This window comes from Chrysochloris asiatica, unplaced genomic scaffold, assembly GCF_000296735.1.
Source record: "Chrysochloris asiatica unplaced genomic scaffold, ChrAsi1.0 scaffold00087, whole genome shotgun sequence".
Taxonomy (NCBI): Eukaryota; Metazoa; Chordata; class Mammalia; order Afrosoricida; family Chrysochloridae; genus Chrysochloris; species Chrysochloris asiatica.
Window position 1 is genome coordinate 8,801,519 of NW_006408605.1, and position 22,439 is coordinate 8,823,957.

The 22,439-nt window shown below is 36.8% G+C and overlaps 1 protein-coding gene across 4 annotated transcripts in view; it reads left to right on the forward strand.

The window, feature by feature from the left end:
* MATR3 (matrin 3) overlaps nt 1–22,439 on the forward strand; it is an 86,255-nt gene that overhangs the window by 54,033 nt on the left and 9,783 nt on the right. The window contains exons 1-7 of one of the 4 annotated variants that reach the window (XM_006866130.1): nt 3,638–3,800; nt 14,050–15,135; nt 19,755–19,816; nt 20,770–20,811; nt 21,124–21,236; nt 21,659–21,711; nt 22,060–22,185. In XM_006866130.1, coding sequence (XP_006866192.1) covers nt 14,224–15,135; nt 19,755–19,816; nt 20,770–20,811; nt 21,124–21,236; nt 21,659–21,711; nt 22,060–22,185 — 1,308 coding nt within the window. In that variant the 5' untranslated portion in view covers nt 3,638–3,800; nt 14,050–14,223. Of the gene's footprint in view, nt 1–3,637; nt 4,020–14,049; nt 15,136–19,754; nt 19,817–20,769; nt 20,812–21,123; nt 21,237–21,658; nt 21,712–22,059; nt 22,186–22,439 lie in introns of those variants that run through there. The other 3 variants (XM_006866131.1, XM_006866129.1, XM_006866132.1) reach the window with 3 other exon arrangements.

A 22,439-nucleotide genomic window follows, 5' to 3' on the forward strand; every position in this document is an offset into this window, starting at 1 on the left:
TCCGACCCATAGCGACCCTGTAACAGGGTTTCCGAGGGTGTAAATCTTTACGGGAGTAGAAAGCCTTATCTTTCTCCCGCGGAGCGGCTGGTAGTTTCGAACCGTTGACCTTATGGTTCACAGCCCGATCCGTAACCACTACGCTACCAGAGCTCCTTCAGTGCCACCATAGGACTCGTAAATTTGAATAATAGTGGTATTCACTTGTCTTCCCTGTAGATGCATGGATAATATCCTATCACAGATTGCATTGTACCTCATGACAGATGTTGATATATTCTTTCTGACATCTTCAGTTGGATATCCCAGCGTAGTAAGTCACGTGATTGTTAGATTAAAAATGGCCAATACCAGTCCATTTCAGCTCAGTGATGTGTAGGATATTGATGTTTATGTGTTCCATTTCATTTTTGACAATTTCCAGTTTTCCTATCTGACTTAGGGTCAATTAAAGAAAAAGTAAGTTGTTTTCCGTAAGATTCAGGGAAGTTTATTGAGCAGTTTGATAACCCTACTAAGTTATTTGAACTCACTTGGAGGAATATTTCTGTTATTCTTTCCCATTGTTACATGACGGACAAAAAGGGCCACATTTTGCTCACAGCTGAAGCATATTTGCCATATATTTGATCTGCCCTGAAAGGATGTGGGAGTTTTGCTCTCCCATTCCTGTTCAGTAAATAAAAAGAACCAAATTGTCAGAGCAATTACAATATCAACATATCACAATCACATGTTAATATGTTTTGCTAAAGGGATAAAGGCTATTCAAGTTAAGCCTGTCAACCTTACCAAAGTGTCAAAGTTAGTACAGAGTAAGAATGAGAAGCCTGAAGTCTAAAGCATTAGCCCACAGGACCACACCAGGACTCCAGTGATGAGGTACTGTTCTTTATTTTTGTGGCCGATTCCAGAATGCTATTGATGTTGTCTTGAACCTGCCCTGATTGATTTATATGAAAACAGCACAGTTCCTTGAGATACAAGCAGGTTCCTCTTTTAGCTGCTTTGAGAAAAGTTAAGGTTCTAGCAATGAGTATAATTGCTTTTGCAACAGTGTCTCACTGGTTTTGAGTCTTTGTAAGGACCTTGAAGATTACTCTCTCCAGTGGGGTGAGATAAGTAGTAAAGGGGTTAATGGAGGAAAGGAAAATTCTGTGAGTTTGCTTTTGGTCAGTATTCCCTTATATGTCTGAGTGTCTTGTAAGGGAATATCTAAAAGATAGGCATAGTCAGCAAGATTGCTACAGGTGTAGATAAAAAGCAGTGGAGTTAACTATTTGAATAGCTGGTGGTGAGACAAAAGAACTCTTTTCTATTCACACAACAAATGGCAGAGTTGTATGCCTTATAGTGGGACACTCATTGATGTCCACAACTAGACGGAAGGGGATTTTAAAATCCAGTAAGTTATAAATTCAATTGATTTACCAACCACGTCCATAGTTACCCGAGGCTCATCAGGAGATATTGGAAATGTGTGAGCAGAAGCACTCCTTGACCCTGGGCCCCATTATGCCTCTTGTTAGTCTGCCACTAGACCTTGTAAGCTCCTCCTTGCTCAGGAAGGAGGGGCATTCATGGGCTCAGTGGCTTTGCCTCACCCATGTTGTGCAGGGTGTTTTAAGAACACTCACTTATACTTTCTCAGCTGAGGGTTTCCCTTACCCGTGCCAGCACTCATAGCCAAAGTGACCCATCTTACCACACTGAAAGCATTCTCCCTTTTTTCTGGGGTCACCAGACATGGCAGACATATATTGAGTAGCAGGAGGGACTGCAAGACTTTTCGTTTTTTGGCAGTTCCTTCTCCATTACCTCGGAGTCTCTGTTGCTGTAGACAGCAGTGGTGACTCATAACAGCTGTAGTTTAGAGGCTCAATGCCATTTTTTCCCCCCAACTTCCAGCAAATATTGGGAGCCAATTGGTTAATAAAATAGATACTGATAACATTGTTAGCTTTCTGGGAGTCAGAATTCAAATTTGTATATTTCTTTACTGTGCTTCCGCAAAGTTAATTTGAACTGCAAGGTTGGTGGTTCAAGCTCACCAGCTGCTCCTTGGAAACCCTATACAGGCTTGTTATGGGTCAGAATCAACTCGACGGCTCTTAACAACAACAACCCCATTATTAGAGCACAGCACCTGGTGTGGTGCTATGGGTTAATGTGCTGGACTGCAAAGTCACTTTGAACCACAAGGTCAGTGGTTCAAGCTCACCAGCTGCTTCTTGGAAACCCTATGCAGAGTTGCTATGGGTTAGAACTGAATCAACAGCACTTAATAACAACAACCCCATCACTGGGACTGCCCTCACTACCCTCATGTTTACTATCCCTCTTCTACCATTGATTGTTCCAACAGTTATCTTCGTGATTACTCTGTCTTTGGGACCAGTTATATTAAACTTTATAGTCAGATTTGTCTCTTTTCATCTCCAGGCCATTGAAATTCAAGTCCTTCACAGTCAATGGGAATATATTATCCTTCCAAGGTCACTGGACCCTTTAGAAGAGACCAGAACTAGATACCTGCCTCTGCTCCCAGGGAATAAGAACTTCAACATGTAGGGAGAGTGTAGGAGGAGGAGTTAGAACCCCAACCACTTAACACCCCAAATCAGCAAGCAGCAGTTAGATAGAGTCACGCCATTCCATCCCAAATTTTGAGGTTTCTCTCTCTTCATGGAGGAAATGTCAGGGACAAGTTAAGACCCGGGGGGCCTTTCTTACTCTGGCTTCATATCCATCCCTTTGCCCCGAGTTCTCTCCTACTAGACAGGGATCAAGAAGGGGGGAGGACATTTCTAGTCCTACAAGAATGGTAACAACATTGAGAAAAACAGGCTGGAGACAGAGATATCAGGACCTGAAACCCTGATACAAGCAGACAACCCATGAAGACAGTGCCTAGAACTGACAACTATTGGAGGCCCTCCATTTCCAAGAAGCCTGAGCCCCTTTACTAAAAATTGATGAATATTCAACATACCAGTTTTCCTAATCAATATGTATTAGCTCACTTTTGGAGTAAGGAATCCCGTACCTTTATAAGCCAGTGTATCCCAACCCCAAAGTGTCTTCTTCATTCGTGTAGATAAACCTGCTTCTCTCTTTGAAATGTATTTTCTGCTTTTCAGTAGACCTTATAAGTGAATGCTTATTGTTTTGTGTGACCGAGAAGCTAGGACTAATTCTTTAGACCTCCCAAGAACAAAAGGGACCAGGGGAAAACGTGACAACTTGGAGGGGATAAACTGGGTCTTCCACATTAGTGACCCTTGAATTCCTGAGATTAGCAAGCAGCCAAAATGGTGTTCCCTCTGGCTCCTTTCCATGGGGTAATTTACCTGCCATTCTTCAGCAAGTAATCAGGGAATTAACAAGATAGAAATCGAGTCAACCAAAGACTCCTACGACTCACTTTTATTAGCTCTCTGAACTGTGCAATTTAGGGGTTGAAAAACACCACCTCTTAGGGAAATGGGACTCGAACTTATGTACTGAGACTTTCCCGCCTAAACTCGATTGAGGAGTGGCAAGTTCCAACCTTAGAGAACAATCGCCACAACAGAAAGCTCTTAAGTGCTCGCTCCGTCAGGGGCGGAGACTGGCGCCGCCGAACAGGATCCGTGGCGGGGGTGGGGCGTGATCTCGCGAGAGTGGGATTAGTTCTTGGGTTGCAGCCGCTGCCGCCACCTCCTCCCTGCGCCGTTGCTGCGGGGAATTGTGGGAGTCTTCGTGTCCCGCTCGCTGGGAGAGAGGAGCCTGTCTTTTTTTCTCTCTCCCTTTTCCCTGAGGTAGGTAAGAGACTTGATGGGGTGGCCAGGGGCTCTACGCGCCTGTCGGGAGGGTTCACGACGGCAACGGGGGCCACGGGGAGCAGGTGGAGCGCCTTTCTTGCTTGCTCTTGCTCGCCCGCTCTACCTCCCTCCGCGCTGCGTATGTGAACCGCCTGATCTGCGGCCGCCATGTTAGGAGCTCGGTGGCGGCACAACGAGCTTCCTCGGGCGGCGGAGGTTAGCGGTCCGAGAGGGATATACGCAGCAGGCAAGGCCCTGGGATGTGGTGGTTGAGTTGGGGGGCGCGATGGGATTCCGAGTGGCGGAGTTTCCCGCTTCCTAGGCTTGCTGTGGGCGGGGGCGGGACGACGAGCCCGTTACACGCGGGCCACAACGCTGAGGGGGAGGGAAGACCGCTCGAGGCCTGAGGGACAGAATGTCCAAGGGGCTGGAAGTAGGGAGGACTGCCGTTTGGAGACGATAGAGAGAAAGCGAAATACTGTTACAGCGTTTGTCCCAGTGAGGGGATTCCGAGTTCGTTTGCTTCCCCCCACCCCCCCTTGCTACTGAAAAAGTGCCCCAAGATGGAGGATTTCGCAGGCTGAAAAGCTTGGCCTTTTGACTAACGTTTTTTTTTTTCGGTTGTCGGGGCCTTCGCGCCATTGCTTGTCCGTCGCTTCATAGCGCCCCCCTAAGACTCCCGGATTCTTTCCCCTCCCACGCGATTTTAGCCAGGCCTACGGAACAATTCCTCCCCACCCCCAACCCCCATCGCGTTAAAAATGGCCGAAAAATGAAACGTTAACGCTTGTTTTTCATGTTGCGTCGCAGATAAAAACTGCAGTACGCAGCGAGGTAGGAGGTTTGCTCTTGTTTAGAGCGTCGTCTTACCTCGTTTTTGTCGTTTCTAAATACAATTAGCCAAGATTCCTCTTGAGGGTTGTGTGATGTGGGACCTTCCGGTTTCCCAGACAAAGGGCTTAGAGAGTACCGTGGTGTATTCGCTGCATCGTTGTTCTTTTTATTGATAACGCTGCCCCCCTGTTTTTTTGTATAGAAGCAACTTTTCCCCTTGGGTATTTATAGTCTTCTCTGGCCCCATTTTTTTAAAATTCTGTATTTTATAAAATACTGCTGTTAGATCAGTTATAAATTCGCCACACACTTCTAGAGTAGCTATGGCGATTCTGAAATTTCTAGTCTTTGCAGTGCGCAGAATTAGCCGTTGGGTCTCTGGTCGTAGATTGCTATTGTGTTCTGCGCGTAGAACAAAGCATGGCCCAAAATGGAAAACAGTCGGTAAAACATTTTACTTTCAAGAATAGTTAAAAATCACAAAACTATTGTATTGGTTTGAACAAATCTTATTTTTAGGGTATTCATAAATAATGAAAATCAACATCCGTTTTCAACCTTTTCCTAATAGCTCAGTCATACGCAGTCCAACATAAATTTCAGCATTTGTGTTGTTTTAGAAACGAAGAAGATCGGGGGAAATATTTTTTGTTGCAAAATGCTCTGGATATACCTTTTTCACTAGACCAGAATGTTTCTGCAAACTCGAAATGAAACCGTTGAAATTGCTTGAAAGGATTCTTGTTTATATAAGATTTGGAAAAGAGACCGTTTAGCCAGAAGATGTGCTAAAGCGCTTTAAATTAGAATATTTTTCATTTAGCTATATAAACTTTTAACATTTGTTAATACTTTAGCTATGGTGTTTTTACTTTTTCATACTGAAATATATCAATTTTTTTTTGTCTTGTATGTAGATAGATTTTCTGTGGGTGTTTTTTTTTGGGGGGGGGGTGCGTGTGTGTGTGAAAATATGCTTAAAACATTCGCCATCCGGACGATTTTTTCATGTGTAATTCAGTAACTGGTTACATTTTATTAAATAGAGCAATCTTTCTTAATATAGATGTATTTTATACATAACTTGTTGAACTAATTCAGGATTTAACCACCCTTGACCAAATGAGCGACGCAACGATAATTAAATGTATTTTAGAAAATACCATGTAGTTCAGATTTCTGGTGTGGCGCTGTATAATAAGCGCTGGACTGAAGGTTGGCAGTTCAAACCCACCAGCCACTCCTTGGAAATCCTGTACAGGATCTCTGGATCAGAACTGACTCGATGGCAGTTAACAGGAACATAGAGTACAAATTTTTAACTTTATATAAGGAAAGATTAAAGTCCAGGGAGACATTGGTGTTTATATGAGGGTGTTTTAAAAATGATGGAATTTTCCTTGAACTTTTTGAAGCCCTCTTGTATACTTAACTCGTTATGATGCAACCAATCTGATCTAAAATCCTTCAACCTTGACTATGACTAGGGCTTTTCATAATACAGCCTGAAAGTAGAAAAACTTAATAGGAATTTAAAAGGAAATAATGCGTATACCTATACATTTAAAAATTAATCTTGGTGTGGCCCTGTGGGTTAATAGACCTGGACTACAAGGTCGATGGTTCAAGCTCACCAACCACTCCTCAGAAACCCTATACAGGGTCGCTATGAGTCGGAACCGACTAAACGGCACTTACAACAAACATGGAAATGTACTGGTGGCGCTGTGGTTAGAGCGCTCGACTGCCAGTGGAATGGCGTGAGCCTATTTGGCTCTGCAGGAGAAGGATGTGGAGGTCAGCTTCCGTTAAGATTTCAGCCTTGGAAACCCAATGGGTCGGGTTTACTTTGTGTGTAGGTTAGTTTTGAGTGTGAGTCGATTCGATGGCATGGGTTTGATTTTGAGTAAATGTGAAAAATAGCAAAGTATAAAGTTTCAACAGTTGGTATTGTGTTGTAGTGTAACCATCAAATGAAAATCTACGTCTATTTTAAATCTTAGAAGTCTAATGATTGTCCTGGTGTGGCGCTTTAGGACAATAAGCACCAGACTGCTAACTAACCACAAGGTCGGCGGTTCAAACCCATCAGCCTCTGCTGGGAAACCCCAACATAGGGTGCCTGTGAGTTAGTCGACTCTTAGCAAGAAGTGCCTGGGTGATTTACACAAAAGGAAGATCTGGCAATCTACTTACTAAAAACAAGCAGTTGAAAACAAAATGGATCTCGGTTCCACTCTGAAATATGAATAGGATGTCATGAATCTGGACCAATTTGTGGACAGCAATTGGTGGGGTTTTGGTGATGAGGAAGTCTAATAAATCCTGGTGTGTTGCTGTAGAATTGACACTATACTGCTCTTCACAAAGTTGGTGGTTCAAACCCACCAGCCGCTCCTGGGGAAACCTTGTGCAGGGGGTTGCTTAAATCGGAACCAGCTTGATGGCACTTAAAACAGCAACTAGCTTCACAAAGTGTAAAGTATGCGGAGTATTTGAAAGTGACAAAAACATGCTTATTGGGTAAGATTGTGGTTATTTATAAACAAAATATGTAAGTGTTAAATTTGTTCATTGAAAGTAATACTAATTACAGTGAACTGCAGCGGTAGTTGTTTTTAAGAATGATGATATCTTTTAGCTAAAAGTGCATTTTCTCCGGATTTTACAGACCTCCTTTGATTAGGATTGCTTTAAATTTTTCACTTGTAAGAGGTAATAAAAGATGATGTCTGATTAGCATTTGGGGTGGATGAAGCTAGGTTTATTGAGGGTAGGTTGGAATTGTAGACTACAGTTTTGCAGTAATTTTTATATCAATGATCCAACCTTACACAATTGAGCCAGGACATCAAATACTATATCGTTAACATTTTTAAGCTATGTAGTGGCCCTTTCATCAAGATCAAGAGTCCTGAAATCTTGGTAAAAAGGTTTATATGGAAGGTTTAGTGGAGAATTGAGAGAATTTTAGACATGTGTTTAAAAGGAGCCTTGGTGTGGTGCTGTAGAATAAAGCACTGGACTGCTAACCTTAAACTTGGTTGTTCAAACCCACCAGTTCCTCCTTGGAACCCTTGTAGAGTTGCTGAGTCAGAACTGACTCAATTTGACACTTAACTACAAGTCTTCAAAAGGAATTTTATTATAAATGATGTTTTAAAGTTAGAATTTATTATTTTTATTTTCATTTCTATTGTAAGCTTTTAAAATATTTGTAATACTTAATATTTATAAATGATAAAGTGCTGTGCTCTACTGTGTTTTGTGACCTGAATGTAACTGCTTGCTGTGGCAGGTCTGTGTGGGATGAATTGCAATTGTAGGTTAAGTCCTAATTTGAATTATGAGTATAAAGTATAAATAACACTCAGAGCTCTTTGGAATTAAGTCTACATGAGGTATCAATGAAAACTTTTATTCCTGGAAACTTCTTTTTTACCATTTAGAGTCCCACTAGTTAAGACCAGTAGCCTATGATTGTTGGCATAGAAAAGTAGGTTAGGGGGAAAAGTAGAGATTTGGAGGAGGGCGACTGCTGCTTGAAAACAGGACAAAGAAGGAAAAACCAAATGCCTATGGTTAGGTGTCATAGTGGGTGGCAATAAATGCAGTAAGTATGAAAAGCAGTTAATATTAGGGATCTAAGTAGGCTTTTCACTTTGCAGTATCATTAGCTGTTTTTAGTTAAAGAATATAGTTAGCTTTCAGAAAGTCAAGTATTTGAGCCATCTGGCTTGGGCCAATGTTAAGGCCAGTAGTTGAGAAATAAACAGTAATATAATAGAAACAATTTTTATTTAAAATATTGTTGTGCAGAAGTGCAACAAGCCAATGTTAACACTTAATTCTGTCTATTCCTGGGCAGGCTATAGTATTATAGTATTCTGGAAAGCACATGAGGGAGATTATGGATTTAAGCACCTGGAGAACAATATATATATATATATATGTATATACGCACACACACACACACACAGAGAAACATGCTTGTTAAAAGCTACAAATTGAATTGGCCTAAATGTCCATTTTCAGAATGGGTGTATGTATGTCATAGTAATGTCTGTGTTGCAGTGAAATTTCAGATTTAACTTGTTTTTAAGGGTGGATAAATTCATTTCAAAAAGTAAAAGCAATACATACTAAGTCAATTTTTATAAATTTACGTTAAGTGGTAAAGCTTTATAAAAGAAGGGAATGTCAGAATGGGAGACTGCAGTGGAAACTGGCAGATTGATTTCCAAGGTCTTGTTAATGTCTCTACATTTGGTTGTTAGATTCATGGATTCATGGATATTTGTATGTACTGTAGTGTTCATAATCAGTTGCATGATTTAAGTGGGGTGGCTTGGGTTTAAAAATGGAGTCCCCTGAGTGGTACAAATGATTTAGTTTGTGGCTACTAACCAGAAGTTTGGCAGTTTGAACCCAGTCAGAAACATGGACTGGCGATCTGCGTCCAAAAATTCAACCATTAACACCCTGTGGGCTGTATTCATGGTGGGCTGTACACTAGGTGGCAACTTTTGAAGGATGGGAGTGAAAGAGGATTGTTGGTGTTTTATTAAATGAGGTAAAGAGGGATGCATTCCAGTTAATGAGAATTTTATTTACTTACACAAGCTCTGAGAGTGGAATAGCAAGCAAACCTTAACTCATGATTATGGTGAAGGATAGATGTAGAGAAATAAGATGTGTTCAAAATTTGATGGGAACTGAAAACCCTAACAAGAACTTGATGAGGTAGGTAAGGGAACTCTTGTAGCTTTTCCAGTAGGAGAGTGAAATGAGTTATGTTTCGAGATACTTATATTGGAAAGTGATGTGCTTATGACCATGGAGCAAGGCCACTTGCTGACAGGCACAACTACACTGAGACTCTCAAGTAATGTTTTGAAAGAGAGAATAGAGGGACAATCTGGCATTTAAAGGTTTTTGAATTCCAGCTTTCAATAGAAATGAATAGAATATTACAATTGATACATGAAATAGGAAGTACAGTGTAAATTAAATATATACAGTAAAATTATTTTTTTATGGTTGGTAATGATCAAATTAGGTAAAAATAGATTATTGCTAGGGTGATTGTTATGTGTCAGGCAAGTTTTACAGTTCAGTGACAACAGTAGAGCTTTAACTGAGTGAAAGGGGAAATGAAATCTTAGAGAATCAACAATGTTAAGCAAATGTTCTCTCCTTTATTATGGGTTTTGAATCAGTTTCCTATGTAGTCGTTTTAATTTGAAGAGATTTATTAAGTTTTTGAGAGTCACATTTTTTTTAAGTGTAGGAAGAAGAAAATATTGTTCCAACTCTGATTCCAATCCCTTCTACTTTAACATGAAGTTTATTTTATCTTAGCAGCTAAAGGCCCTCTGCAATACTCTATCATTGACCCTTTAAGAGATCAAGGAAAGTGGTCTTACAAGTTGGATCCAGGTCTTTCAGTGAATTAGTGATGTTTGCACTTGTAAATACTAGTATTTACAACTAGTAACCAAGTTCTCATTTTCAGCTTTCCTAGTGCTGCATGCAGTAAGTATTGTTGAATCAGTTTCTGCATGGGCCTTCAGGGAGTGGTTATCCTACAGTGCCACACCAGGATTCCTAGTACTACATTTTAGGTTTTACCTTTCTATTGTGTTCTGGGAGTTTAGTGGTTAACATTCTTTTAAGAAAAAAAAAATTCAGTTGCGTATACTGTGACGAGATGACTCTGAAGAACATAGGTTAAAGTGTAAGGTTTAAGTTCCTTAGTTGTAATTTGAAAAATGAAGCTCTTAAATTGAAGTTTAAAATATGTTGAAGATAACAATGATGTGATTTTTTTTCTCACACTTGAAGTGTGGGATCTGTTGGTAAATTCTTTAAAAACCTCCTTTAAGTAAGGAACAATTAGTATGTGAAAATGAGATTGCTAAGAAGACTAATCTGTAGGAATTTAAAGAATAATTAACCTAGCCATGCACTTAAAACTGTAGGTGTTGGCTGCTAACCACAAGGTGGGCAGGTCAAACCCACCAGGTGCTCTCTCTTTGGGAGAAAGATGAGGCTGTCTGCTCCTGTAAAGATTTAGTCTGAGAAACCCTAAACCCTGGGTATGGTCACTATGGATTGGAATTGATGGCAGTGGGTTTGGTTTGGGCTTAGCTTAGTTCTTTCTTAATGCCAAAGAGTCAGGTGCTTGGTTTAAAAGTCCTGGTAACCGGGATGTTGAATTGATATTTTTTTGTAATTCATGAAAAAAAATAAACTACCTTTCCAGGTGATGCTTTCTTGAAATAGTAACTACTAGTGAATTATCCCTACCATCTAACAGTGTTTTAATGCTAGTTTTATTACTGTAGGATAAGCACTGATTTGAAAGGTCAGCGGTTCAAACCCACCAGCTGTTACTTGGAAACCCTGTGCAGGGTGACTATGAGTTGGAACCGACTCAATGGCACTAAACAACAATTCTAAATATATTTGGTACATTTTTATAATTCACAAGGGTACTGCTCCTGGTACTTAAAAAAAACTATGTAAAGGAACTAAGGCCATTTTAGTAATCTTGCTAAATAACCCTCAGAAGAAACCATGGCTAGCGATCATCTTTTTTACACATGAGGAAATCTTAGACATATGGAACAACAGTAATTTTCTGAGTATGTTAAACTTTGTGTTAGAAATATTGGTATCCCGCTACTTTTAATTGAAGGAGAAAAGCTCAATAAAGGCTACCAAATACCTGCACAGAGGGTATTACTAACAGCAATTTATTTTCTAACCACATACATAAGGCATTATTTGCTGAGATACACTGAGCAGGAAGCTGACATTTTAGTATGGTTTCCTAACAGCCATTCCATTTTTCTTTGAAGTTTTCTATACAAATGGTTTTTAAGACATTAAATTAATAAATTGAACATCCGATTATAGAAAATGCGATTTGTGAAAACAAATTATGGGTGCTTGTACTTCTTAGGTTTCTTTGGTTTTGAACAGAGATTCTTTTGTTTTAAAGTGAAAGATGTGTGGATTTAAATGGGTACATTGAATTTTGACATTTTCTAGATTAGCTCTCTCAATGGGACTATTTTCAAAATAGCCCCTCTAGTATAATTTATTATATAAAGGCAATTTTATAATTATGGATAAAAGTATTTAATAAAAGGTCTCTGGTAATTTTTTCAGTAAGCCTTTATAAATGGCTCTTACAGTACAATTTAAAACAGTGCTATCATGTATGAATTGTTTTTTCTAATAAAATTAAAGCATTTGGTTTGTGTTTCGATTACAGCATGAGTGCATTTTAAGTTGAAACTCATTCTCAAAAATGTTAAAGGTACTTATGAAATTATAGATCAATGTAGGATTTACATTGTTTGTGTTACCCTTTTCCTGAGTTTCTCTGACATTCATTTTCTGTTTTGTCTTAAGGTTATCATCTTTTATCTCTACATATCTTAACCTTTCCTTCTGTAGATCCACTGTTTACATATAAGCTTCAGGGGGAAAAAATTGATCTTTAATCTTAGCAGTCACATTTCTTTAAAATACGGTCATTTAAAATTTTTTACATGATCACTATACCAATGTATAATTTCCTGGGGGAAGGAATAGTTCTTTCAGAAGACTAGCTTTTCATTAATACAAAACTTAAGCTCTATAACTAAAGGTCAAAGCTGCAATTAATGATAACCTTGATACTTGGCATTTTATTTCAAATACCCTAAAGTTTTGATTTTTTTAAAAGTATACATGGAAATTTAAAGGGTCCTATCAACAACCGAGGTTTATAGTGATTTCAGCTGCCATTCTGTATGGCACTTATGTGACATATCAAACTTTCATCCAAAGAAGTCCGCTTACTCTTGTCTTATAATCTTATTTGAACTCAACCTATAAGGTAGTTTACATAGTGGATCTAATCTAGTACTAGTGTCTTTGGTGTCTTACCTCAAATTCATCTCTCTTGGTGTGCAAAAACATTCTCCGTAATTCTAGCCACCTCTAATAGTATTTCTGTGTCTTTTTAACTTAATTACATCTTTTTTTTTAAAAAAATCTTTCTTGCCTGTAACCCCTCCCCTTTTTTTTTTTAAATAAACTTCCTCTGTTGTCCTGTATATCCTTGCTTTAGTTGACCATTGAAGGAATTGGTTCCATAATAGACTTGTAATTTTTGAATAATCACTGTTTTTTACTGTAATAAAGTTTTATTAACTATCAGTGCTTTAGGTATATGAGTGAAATGTATAAAATTCTGTGCAATACTTGTAATAGAATTCTGTGCAAACATAACTTCAAAGTTAACTTGTATATGTAATTTTGATTATAAAATTATTTCGTTGAGGACATTTGTTCTATACGTCTTTAAAGTAACATGAGAATCTTACGGAAATGTTTTGTAAATTCTTAATGTAACTGAAATAAGCAATAAGGTAAAATGATAATTTAAGGAAGAAATTGAAAATAATTTCATCCTGAGAGATATCTTGGAGATCGGATTCAGAATTCAAGTTTTCCAGATGGGCTGTTCTTACGAAAAGTTCAGAATTCTCTGTAACCAAGTTCTCATTTTCATTTTTATCTGTTTTGAGCTCTAGAAGTGCTTAGCCAAGAGCATTAAATGAGCATTGATAGATGCCAACTTGGGGAATGTGTCACTTCTTTAAAATACTTTGTACTTCCTGGTTTTTTTTCTTGGGAGATTTCCTATTCCTATGCTGACCAGACTTGGTTCTCCTTGCCTTATAAGATTAGATATGAAATAAGAACTGCCTGATGTAAGAAGGCAGTTTGTATGTGATTTAAATATGGGTAGAAGTCTTTAAAATATAGGGAGTGACTTATTTTTCTTACATCTATCTTCGCCTCAAATTTATTTTGCTACATAAAGGTCTCAACTATTATGTTTGATCTCCAATCTTATAGTAGGTACTTGACACTTAGCTTCATTTACTTGTGGTTTTACTAGGTTCTTTCTGCTAGTGATAAACAGGTCTCATTTTCCAAAGCAAGAATACAACTGATTCATCTTTGACTTGCTGACCTAGACTTTTTGTTTATAGTCTTCTGGAACTTAAGCATCATACTATAGGGTGTGTTTTATTCTTCTAAAAGAAAGAACCATCTATATTTTTATTGAAATTTTCATGTGCTCAGACATCTAACCCTTCAATTTAAATGTTTTTAAACTTAGAATGAAATTCCCTTTAGTAGTTAAGCTGTAGTACAAAAGACTACTTTTTAAGTATCTATATGCAGGCTCTGCATACATCTGGAATCTGTTTAAGATATGTAATTCTTTGTAAGTTTGAGATCTTAAATGGTTTTTTTAAAATCAACATGATGCATAAGTTTTTTTTCTGAAAAAACAGCATCTGCTTAAAGGGATTTATGACTAAAATTGCTTATTTTTCTACAGAGTTGTCTGCTGGTTCTCAGCTTGAAGAAGATTCTACAGTCCTTATTGATCCTTTTTCTTGGCGTTACCATTTTTTGAAGCAAAGTTAACCTAGCTTTCTAGTGTGAGCTTTCTTTTTGGCCATCTTAAAAAAAATTTTTTAAATCTATAAAATACACAAAAGATAGTTCTACAATGTCCAAGTCATTCCAGCAGTCATCTCTCGGTAGGGATTCGCAGGGTCATGGGCGTGACCTCTCTGCAGCAGGAATAGGCCTTCTTGCTGCTGCTACCCAGTCTTTAAGTATGCCAGCATCTCTTGGAAGGATGAACCAGGGTACTGCACGCCTTGCTAGTTTAATGAATCTTGGAATGAGTTCTTCATTGAATCAACAAGGAACTCATAGTGCACTGTCTTCTGCTAGTACTTCTTCCCATAATTTGCAGTCTATATTTAACATTGGAAGTAGAGGTCCACTTCCTTTGTCTTCTCAACACCGTGGAGATGCAGACCAGGCCAGTAACATTTTGGCCAGCTTTGGTCTGTCTGCTAGAGACTTAGATGAACTGAGTCGTTATCCAGAGGACAAGATTACTCCTGAGAATTTGCCCCAAATCCTTCTACAGCTTAAAAGGAGGAGAACTGAAGAAGGCCCTACATTGAGTTATGGTAGAGATGGCAGATCTGCTACACGGGAGCCACCATACAGAGTACCTAGGGATGATTGGGAAGAAAAAAGGCACTTTAGAAGAGATAGTTTTGATGATCGTGGTCCTAGTCTCAACCCAGTGCTTGATTATGACCATGGAAGTCGTTCTCAAGAATCTGGTTATTATGACAGAATGGATTATGAAGATGACAGATTAAGAGATGGAGAAAGGTGTAGGGATGATTCTTTTTTTGGTGAGACCTCGCATAACTATCATAAATTTGACAGTGAGTATGAGAGAATGGGACGTGGTCCTGGGCCCTTACAAGAGAGATCTCTCTTTGAGAAAAAGAGAGGCGCTCCTCCAAGTAGCAATATTGAAGACTTCCATGGACTCTTACCGAAGGGTTATCCCCATCTGTGCTCTATATGTGATTTGCCAGTTCATTCTAATAAGGTGAGTTAATGCAACAGATACTTCTAATTTCTTTTACATTGTAGTGCCTATTCTGTTTTTACCTATATCTTTGACTCTATTTCTAGTCTGCTGACAATGAGTTGATCAAGAATTTTTTTACTTTATTTGGAAGGTAATTGTTTTTGAGCATTTTAAACCAGGGCTTTACATTAATAATACCATCTGCCTAGATTACTTCTGGCCACAAAACTGTCATCCACTGGGATTATCTTGTTGGGTTTTGGCATCAATATGTTCTTCTTAATTATATATTTAAGCAGGTTTTTTTGTTTGTTTGTTTTTTTGGGTTTTTTTGTCCGCTTTGTTCAATTGTTTTTTGTTTTTGTTTTTGTTTTTTGTTTGTTTAAAATTTTTTGCAGTCAATGTGCTCTGCCATTCAGGATGCTAGATATTAGCTCTCCATCTGTCTTGATTGCTGATTTGTATGTAGTAAAGATGTATTCTTGAACAATTCTCTTTTTTTCCTTATCTGTGGCTACAGGGAAAGTGTTAATGTAGAGCCCTGGTATTTCAATATGTATCATATTTTAGATTAGTTCATTCTTCCTTTTTAATTTCCCTTTTAACCCAAACTCTCATAGTTTGAGATTTTTCATCATTTTTTTTCCTCCTTATCCACAACTTTCTTAAACATACTTCAGATTTCACTTTTTATTATCCCATATTGCATCTATCCCATTAGAGACTTGGAAAAATCAACTACTATGGTATCCTGCTCTGTGTTCCTCATAAGCATATTCTTTTTCTGTTTTAGACTTAGACTTCTGGTATAGTCATTTGAACAAAACAAAACGAATTCTCCTTTGTTGTAATTTTATCACATCTGGCAAAATGGGAACTTTTTAAAATGCACTTTTGAATACGTTATCTTTTCTCTTTCAACTTTTTCGATATTAACTTATTCTCGATTTTAAAAAAACAAAAACAAACTGCAGTGCAGTTGACTTAAAGTCAGCTTTATAGCACTCCATTAGCTTTATCTGTGACCATCCATTTTTCCTGATGTGCTGCCATGAAACTGATTTGATGGTTACTATTACAGGCTTTTCCTCTACAGTAACATCTGGAAGGGGTCATATTCTTTTCATATCTATTCCTTTGGGATTCAATTTTTAGCAAGTACTTGACTTTTGAGTCCTCTAAACCATATATATACACATATACAACCGATTTATTTTTTAAATTCTATTAAAATGAATTACTTTCTTTTTCTACATTTGGCTCTCCGAATTTTTGTTTCAGAGAATTAAGTGAAGAGACTTCGCTTAGATTGTTTAAATTAATAAGTACTTTGAAAAATATGACTTGAAAAATAATTTCTAGCTTAAAAGCCTTTCTATCATATAAAATGGTTTAAATACACCAGCAAATCTTTTAATCTCCCATCCATATCAAAGTAAGTTAGTATACATGATAAATTTAGGCTTATTAGGTCTATCTTCTTACAAGGAATACAGCCCCAAATTCAAAAGTCAGCATACTTTATTTGGTAATTTTGTGGTTAACTTTCCTTCAGATTTGTTAGATACACTTTAGAGTATCTTGAAATTTATTATACTCTGTTCATTACTAAACTAACTTATAAAGTGATAACAGCAGCAATGGCATTTATGACCAGTGTTCTCAAAAAAGATCTCTAAATTCCAAGGCATTAGTCAGTTACAGTGTCTCAAATGAAATTGATTTAGGAGACTTAAAACATTTGACACTGGAGTCATCATAGGTCACTATAAATCTGTAAGTGGAATCTTAACTTCCAGAATTCGAACAGTAATTTAACTGCTTACACATAGAAAAACAGTGTAGTGTAAAGGAACATAAAAGAGGACTTTCATCAGAAAGGTTTGTTTGTTTTTTTTAAAGCACCTCAATTCACTTAATGTCTAATTCCTTAATATAGCTGATGTTTTCTTGGTAGCAATGTTATAACTAAATGTTAACTTAAAAGTAGACATCTCATTTTATACTTGAAGTAGAAACTGATTAGGGAAAATTCCTGTAGTGGGAGTAGACTGAAAATTTTTTTAAATGTTTAATCCTGCTCTCTGGTATTGCTGCATAACTTGGAAAATCTGTTTGTTGTTTTACTTGCTTAGTGATAACATTAAATCCTCTATAGTCAAAAGTTGTTTACTCTGGAAAATGGAACTTCAGTTGAAAACTTAAATTTGCCATCATAGGGTTGCCATTATTTTTTTCAGTTTTAAGCGACTTTCAGTGATGGTTTTAGTTCTTCCTAGGTCATTTTAGAACATTTATTGCTTTTCTAGACAACTGAAATGTCCCTCAAATTTCTTTCACTTAAATAAAGCTCCCTACTACTACCCTCTCACTGTCTTGTCACTTAAGTTCATATTTTTCCTCTTAGTATTATTCTAGGTGGAAACCCTTAAATAATTCTTTAATCCTCCCTTCCAGAAGTGCTTCTCCAAGTTATCCTTTCTTTATATAACTTTATATTTCAAAAACTTTAGTGAGTTTCCTACAGAAACCTGAATTCAGAATTAAATCCTCATTCTTTATTAATCCGATGTGAGAGTCAATATTAGAATCCAAGGGAAAAATGTTTTTATTTCTTATCTCCTTTTGACTCTTAGTACTCTATTTAGACTAAGACTAGGTGTTACTGATAGTGTAGATTAATAATGTCTGGGTTGGAGATTTATCTCATTTTCTCATCTAGTCTCTTTAGCACTATGAAAGACCAGCCCTACTTTCTACTAGAAATTTGAACTTAAAAGACCATGGGGGGTGGGTATAAATAAATTTTGCTGTCAAGAATTAGAAGCATGCCTAATAATTTTTTCCCTCAAATCACTACTTCCCAGGGATCTTTTAAATATGAAGATTTTTAATTAAAATTCTAAATTAAGGTATTTATTTAATCCTGCTTCTGAATTTTGTGAACTTTTACCTTGGGCAATATCTTTACATTTAAAAAGTGACCTTAACAAGTCAAGATTCTGTTGCTTTGCAAGTGTAGAAACTTTCCGTAGCTCAAACACCTGATAGTAGATCCAGTCAAAGAGATTTCTAAGTTCCTTATAATAAGCCCATTATTTAAAAAATGTAATCTAGCTTTTGGGATTCATGGTATTTGATAGCTCCTCATCAAAGTACTGAGGAACTACCATTCTGTCTGGATCTGTTCTATCTCAGTCCTTCCATAGGGTTTTGGTTCATTCTACGAAGGGGCTTTTAAAAGTTCATGGGAAAATTCCATTACTTTTTAATTGCGTTTTCCATGAACTTTTTGAAGACTCCTTCCTTGTATTAGGGTGTAGACATACATATTAGTATGTAAATTCATAAAATACAAATCAGCTTTTAAGAATTCGGATCCTGTTAATAAAATACCATTCTAAATCTTACTGAAAACTTATTTCTTGTAATTAGCTTAGCTCTAAGTGAGACTTTAATAAAAAAAATTTCCTGGCCATCTATTACATTCCAAATATAATTGTAAAGTGGGTGTTACAGAAGTCTCAATTTTGGGGAATTTGTAAAACATTAATAAATAGTTGTAAAGAAATAACTGTAAAGCAAGATGGCTTTATAAGCAGTTGTAATAGTTCACATTTATTTTTAGCACTTCTATGTGCATTGTAATGTTCTGATAAGCTTTTAAAATTATTCCCTTTGCACAACAATCCTTTGATAATATTGAGTCAAAGTGAATTTAAATAATAAGGGTTCACATGTAGTATAAGTGGGAGTTTTGGAACTGATGTTTAGGTAATTTGATGCCAGATATCACACTTTTCCTAACTAGTCTTGATTTTGGTATCTAAAAATTAAATTTACTTATTAGTAGTTGAGTTCTTTTCCTAAAGGAAGGAAAATTTATTTGAATGAAACAGGAAAAAAGTTAACTCCTTTCAATTAAAAATAAACCACAAAGGGGCAAATACTGACAATATAATACGCTTCTCTTTCAAAATCTGAAAATTGGCTTCCTAAAATTTGCTGCTTTATTTTTGAGACATATAATGAAAACCCAATATTTTATAAATGGGTAGAATTTTCTAGAACAGTTGTTCCTGTTGAATTACTTTAAACTTAGAGCACTAATCATGGTGCATTTTTCACTACATGCTCATAGGTAGTAAGAACTCAGTGCATGCCTCCTGGATTGGAAGAAATTAAAGTTTTATAATTCATATATATAGCATTTTCTATAAAAGTAGATCTAAACATGGACATTTAAAAAATCATATTAAGAGTCCTATAAAATAGTTTAATCTTAATAGTATAGATTACTTCAGTTTGGTCCATAGCAGAAGATAATTTGCCTTGCTGCTGGTCCCAAGGTCTGTTACTATTCTTGGTCTTTTGATACTCTGTCTTTTCCCTGTCAGACCTCTTAGTATACTAACCCAATTAATCCAGTTTTTCCAAGAATGTGCTTAGCGTATTTGAGGGCAGGATCAAGCTATCAGGATTCAAAGAAGTGGTTGTAAATGAAATTAATTTAATGAATGAGTAGGTGTTTGTAAAACACAGTGCTGCATAAAGATCATTGCCCTAGAGTTTGAATGGTTCAAATGAAAAAATCTTAGCTTTATTTTTGTTAATTCTACTAATTTACTTTGATGCAGGAGTGGAGTCAACATATCAATGGAGCAAGTCACAGTCGCCGATGCCAGCTGCTGCTTGAAATGTAGGAGTTTGAAATACCTTTAAAGCATCTTTACCACAAATGAGAAACAGCCATTGATTGGTTCATTCGTTTGTTAGGACTGTTTTTTAGTTTTTTTAAGTTCACCATTGACCTATAGTATCCACTATGTTGTTACTACATATATGATATAAGTAATTAGGCAATACCAATTACAAATACAATGTTTAGACTGAAACTTCATGTTGAATATCAGATGATGTGATAATAGTGATAGCATGGATGATAATGTTGTTTAATATTATTCCTGGAGTAAATAAACAATTGATTTCCCTTACCTACCCACCGCCAGCCACGTTGAAGGAATTACGAGTAAGGTAGTCTTTGATGTCTACAATAGATTAACTTGCAGTGATATATGTTATGAGAATAAAGGAGAGATTTAGAAAATGGCAGTGTGTCATATAAAAGATACCTTGTAAGCTATTAGGATGAAAATTAATTCCTAAAGAAATTCCTTAGCATAGTTTCTACCATAGAACGTCCATTGTTCACTGGAGTAGTAATTTTCACATGCCTAGCTTTATTTAGTTTAAGCTTTCTATATAGAGCTACAACCTCTGTCATAGATACTTAAATGTCTGAGAAGGCAGACCTCTGGTCTGTTGTTTCCCCTATATAACCCACACTTTAAATTATTCCTGTAGCACTTTTCCTCCTTATGGTTTAACAAATATAGGGGGAAGTATTTCATTTTAGCATATTAGTTACATTTTCAAGAAATTATAGAACCAGTTTATTCTCATTTTGAACTTTTGAAATTTTTTCTAAACTTTGGAAATATGTATATGTTTTTTAAAATAGTTTCGTATTTCTAACACTTAGGAAGGACCTCAGATAACTTTACTAATAAATCTCTTATTTAAGAGGCCAAACAAGGCTGCTTTGCAAAAAGGACAGTTTTATTTAAAGTTAATTTTCTGGTCTTTTTAAAGCTACCCTGAATGGAATCCCGACAATGATACAGGACACACAATGTAAGTTTGATTTTTTTTTTTTAAGCTGTTGTTTTTAAAGGAGAAATCAATGTAAGGAACTCACATTTAACTTTAAACATTTCATAAACAAAGCTATTTCAGACTTTCTCTACTGAAAGATGTATGAAAGTTTTATACTGTTTGAATTTTTTAAATACATAATTGTCGTTTTTAAAACTCTTATTGCTGTTAAGTTTTTCAGTTCATTCCCTTTACACATAAATGCTCCAAAGGTTGAAGTGGTCATAAGTTACTTTAACAGTAAATCTTACTTTGGCTGGACTGCTTTATCTTACGTCTTCACATTTCTAGGGGTGATCCATTCATGCTGCAGCAGTCTACAAACCCAGCACCAGGAATTCTGGGGCCTCCACCTCCTTCATTTCATCTTGGTGGACCAGCCGTTGGACCAAGAGGAAATCTGGGTGATTATAAAAAAAAAACACGTTACCTTTCCCTAGGAGATTTTACTATGAAAATTAAATACAGTGATTATGCAAAAGAAGACTAATGAAATGTTCAGGAATAACATTGCATGGCTAGACTTGGTGGGCATATAGTATTTAGAGTATCTTCATTTGCTTTGTTGTTGTTGTTGTTAAGTGCCATCGAGTCGGGTCCGACCCATAGCGACCCTGTACAGGGTTTCCGAGGGTGTAAATCTTTACGGGAGTAGAAAGCCTCATCTTTCTCCCGCGGAGCGGCTGGTAGTTTCGAACCGCTGACCTTAAGGTTCGCAGCCCGATTCGTAACCACTACGCTACCAGAGCTCCTTTAGAAAGGTATATTTTCTTTTTCCCCAATTAAAGTGTAGCAAGCATATTTATTACTTATTTTTTCAATAAAGGTGCTGGAAATGGAAACCTGCAAGGACCAAGACACATGCAAAAAGGCAGAGTGGTTAGTAATACAACTTTTGCTTTTACTGCATTTACTGTTTGGGGTACAATAGTTTGACTTAATGGCTTGCTGATTAATTTTGTCACAATCCTTATCAAAACTGCTGTAGTTTGAAAATCACGAGGCTTTTATGGGACTTTGATAAGAAATCTCTGCATATGCTTATAGTGTGGAGCTCTGGTATCTGGCCTTTTAAGAGTATTGGAAACTTTGCTATCCAGATAATGTACCCAGTAGTCGCTTTAAAAATCAGTGCAGAGACTGTTTTCTGAATCTTTTGAAGTAGCATAACTATTTGGTTATATTCAGAAAAGAAATAAATCCCATTGACATTTCATTTCCTGTCAGGAAACTAGCCGAGTTGTTCACATCATGGATTTTCAGCGAGGGAAAAACTTGAGATACCAACTTTTACAGCTGGTGGAACCATTTGGAGTCATTTCAAACCATCTGATTCTAAATAAAATTAATGAGGTATGAGTTAAAATAAGAATGCTGGTCATCCAACTGTATTGCCTAAAGAAGTTAATTGATTCTGTATTAGAAACTCTCAATTTTAATTACTATGGAATGTGATAGGTATAGTAAATACTAGTTTGTAGTATTAATGGAATTTGAAGGTATTGGTGAAAATTGAATCTGAATTTCCTCATTTTTCATGATACAGACTAGGGTCTGTATCTACCATTTTTTGTGTGCTTTTCATAGTTACCACATGTCAATGGGGC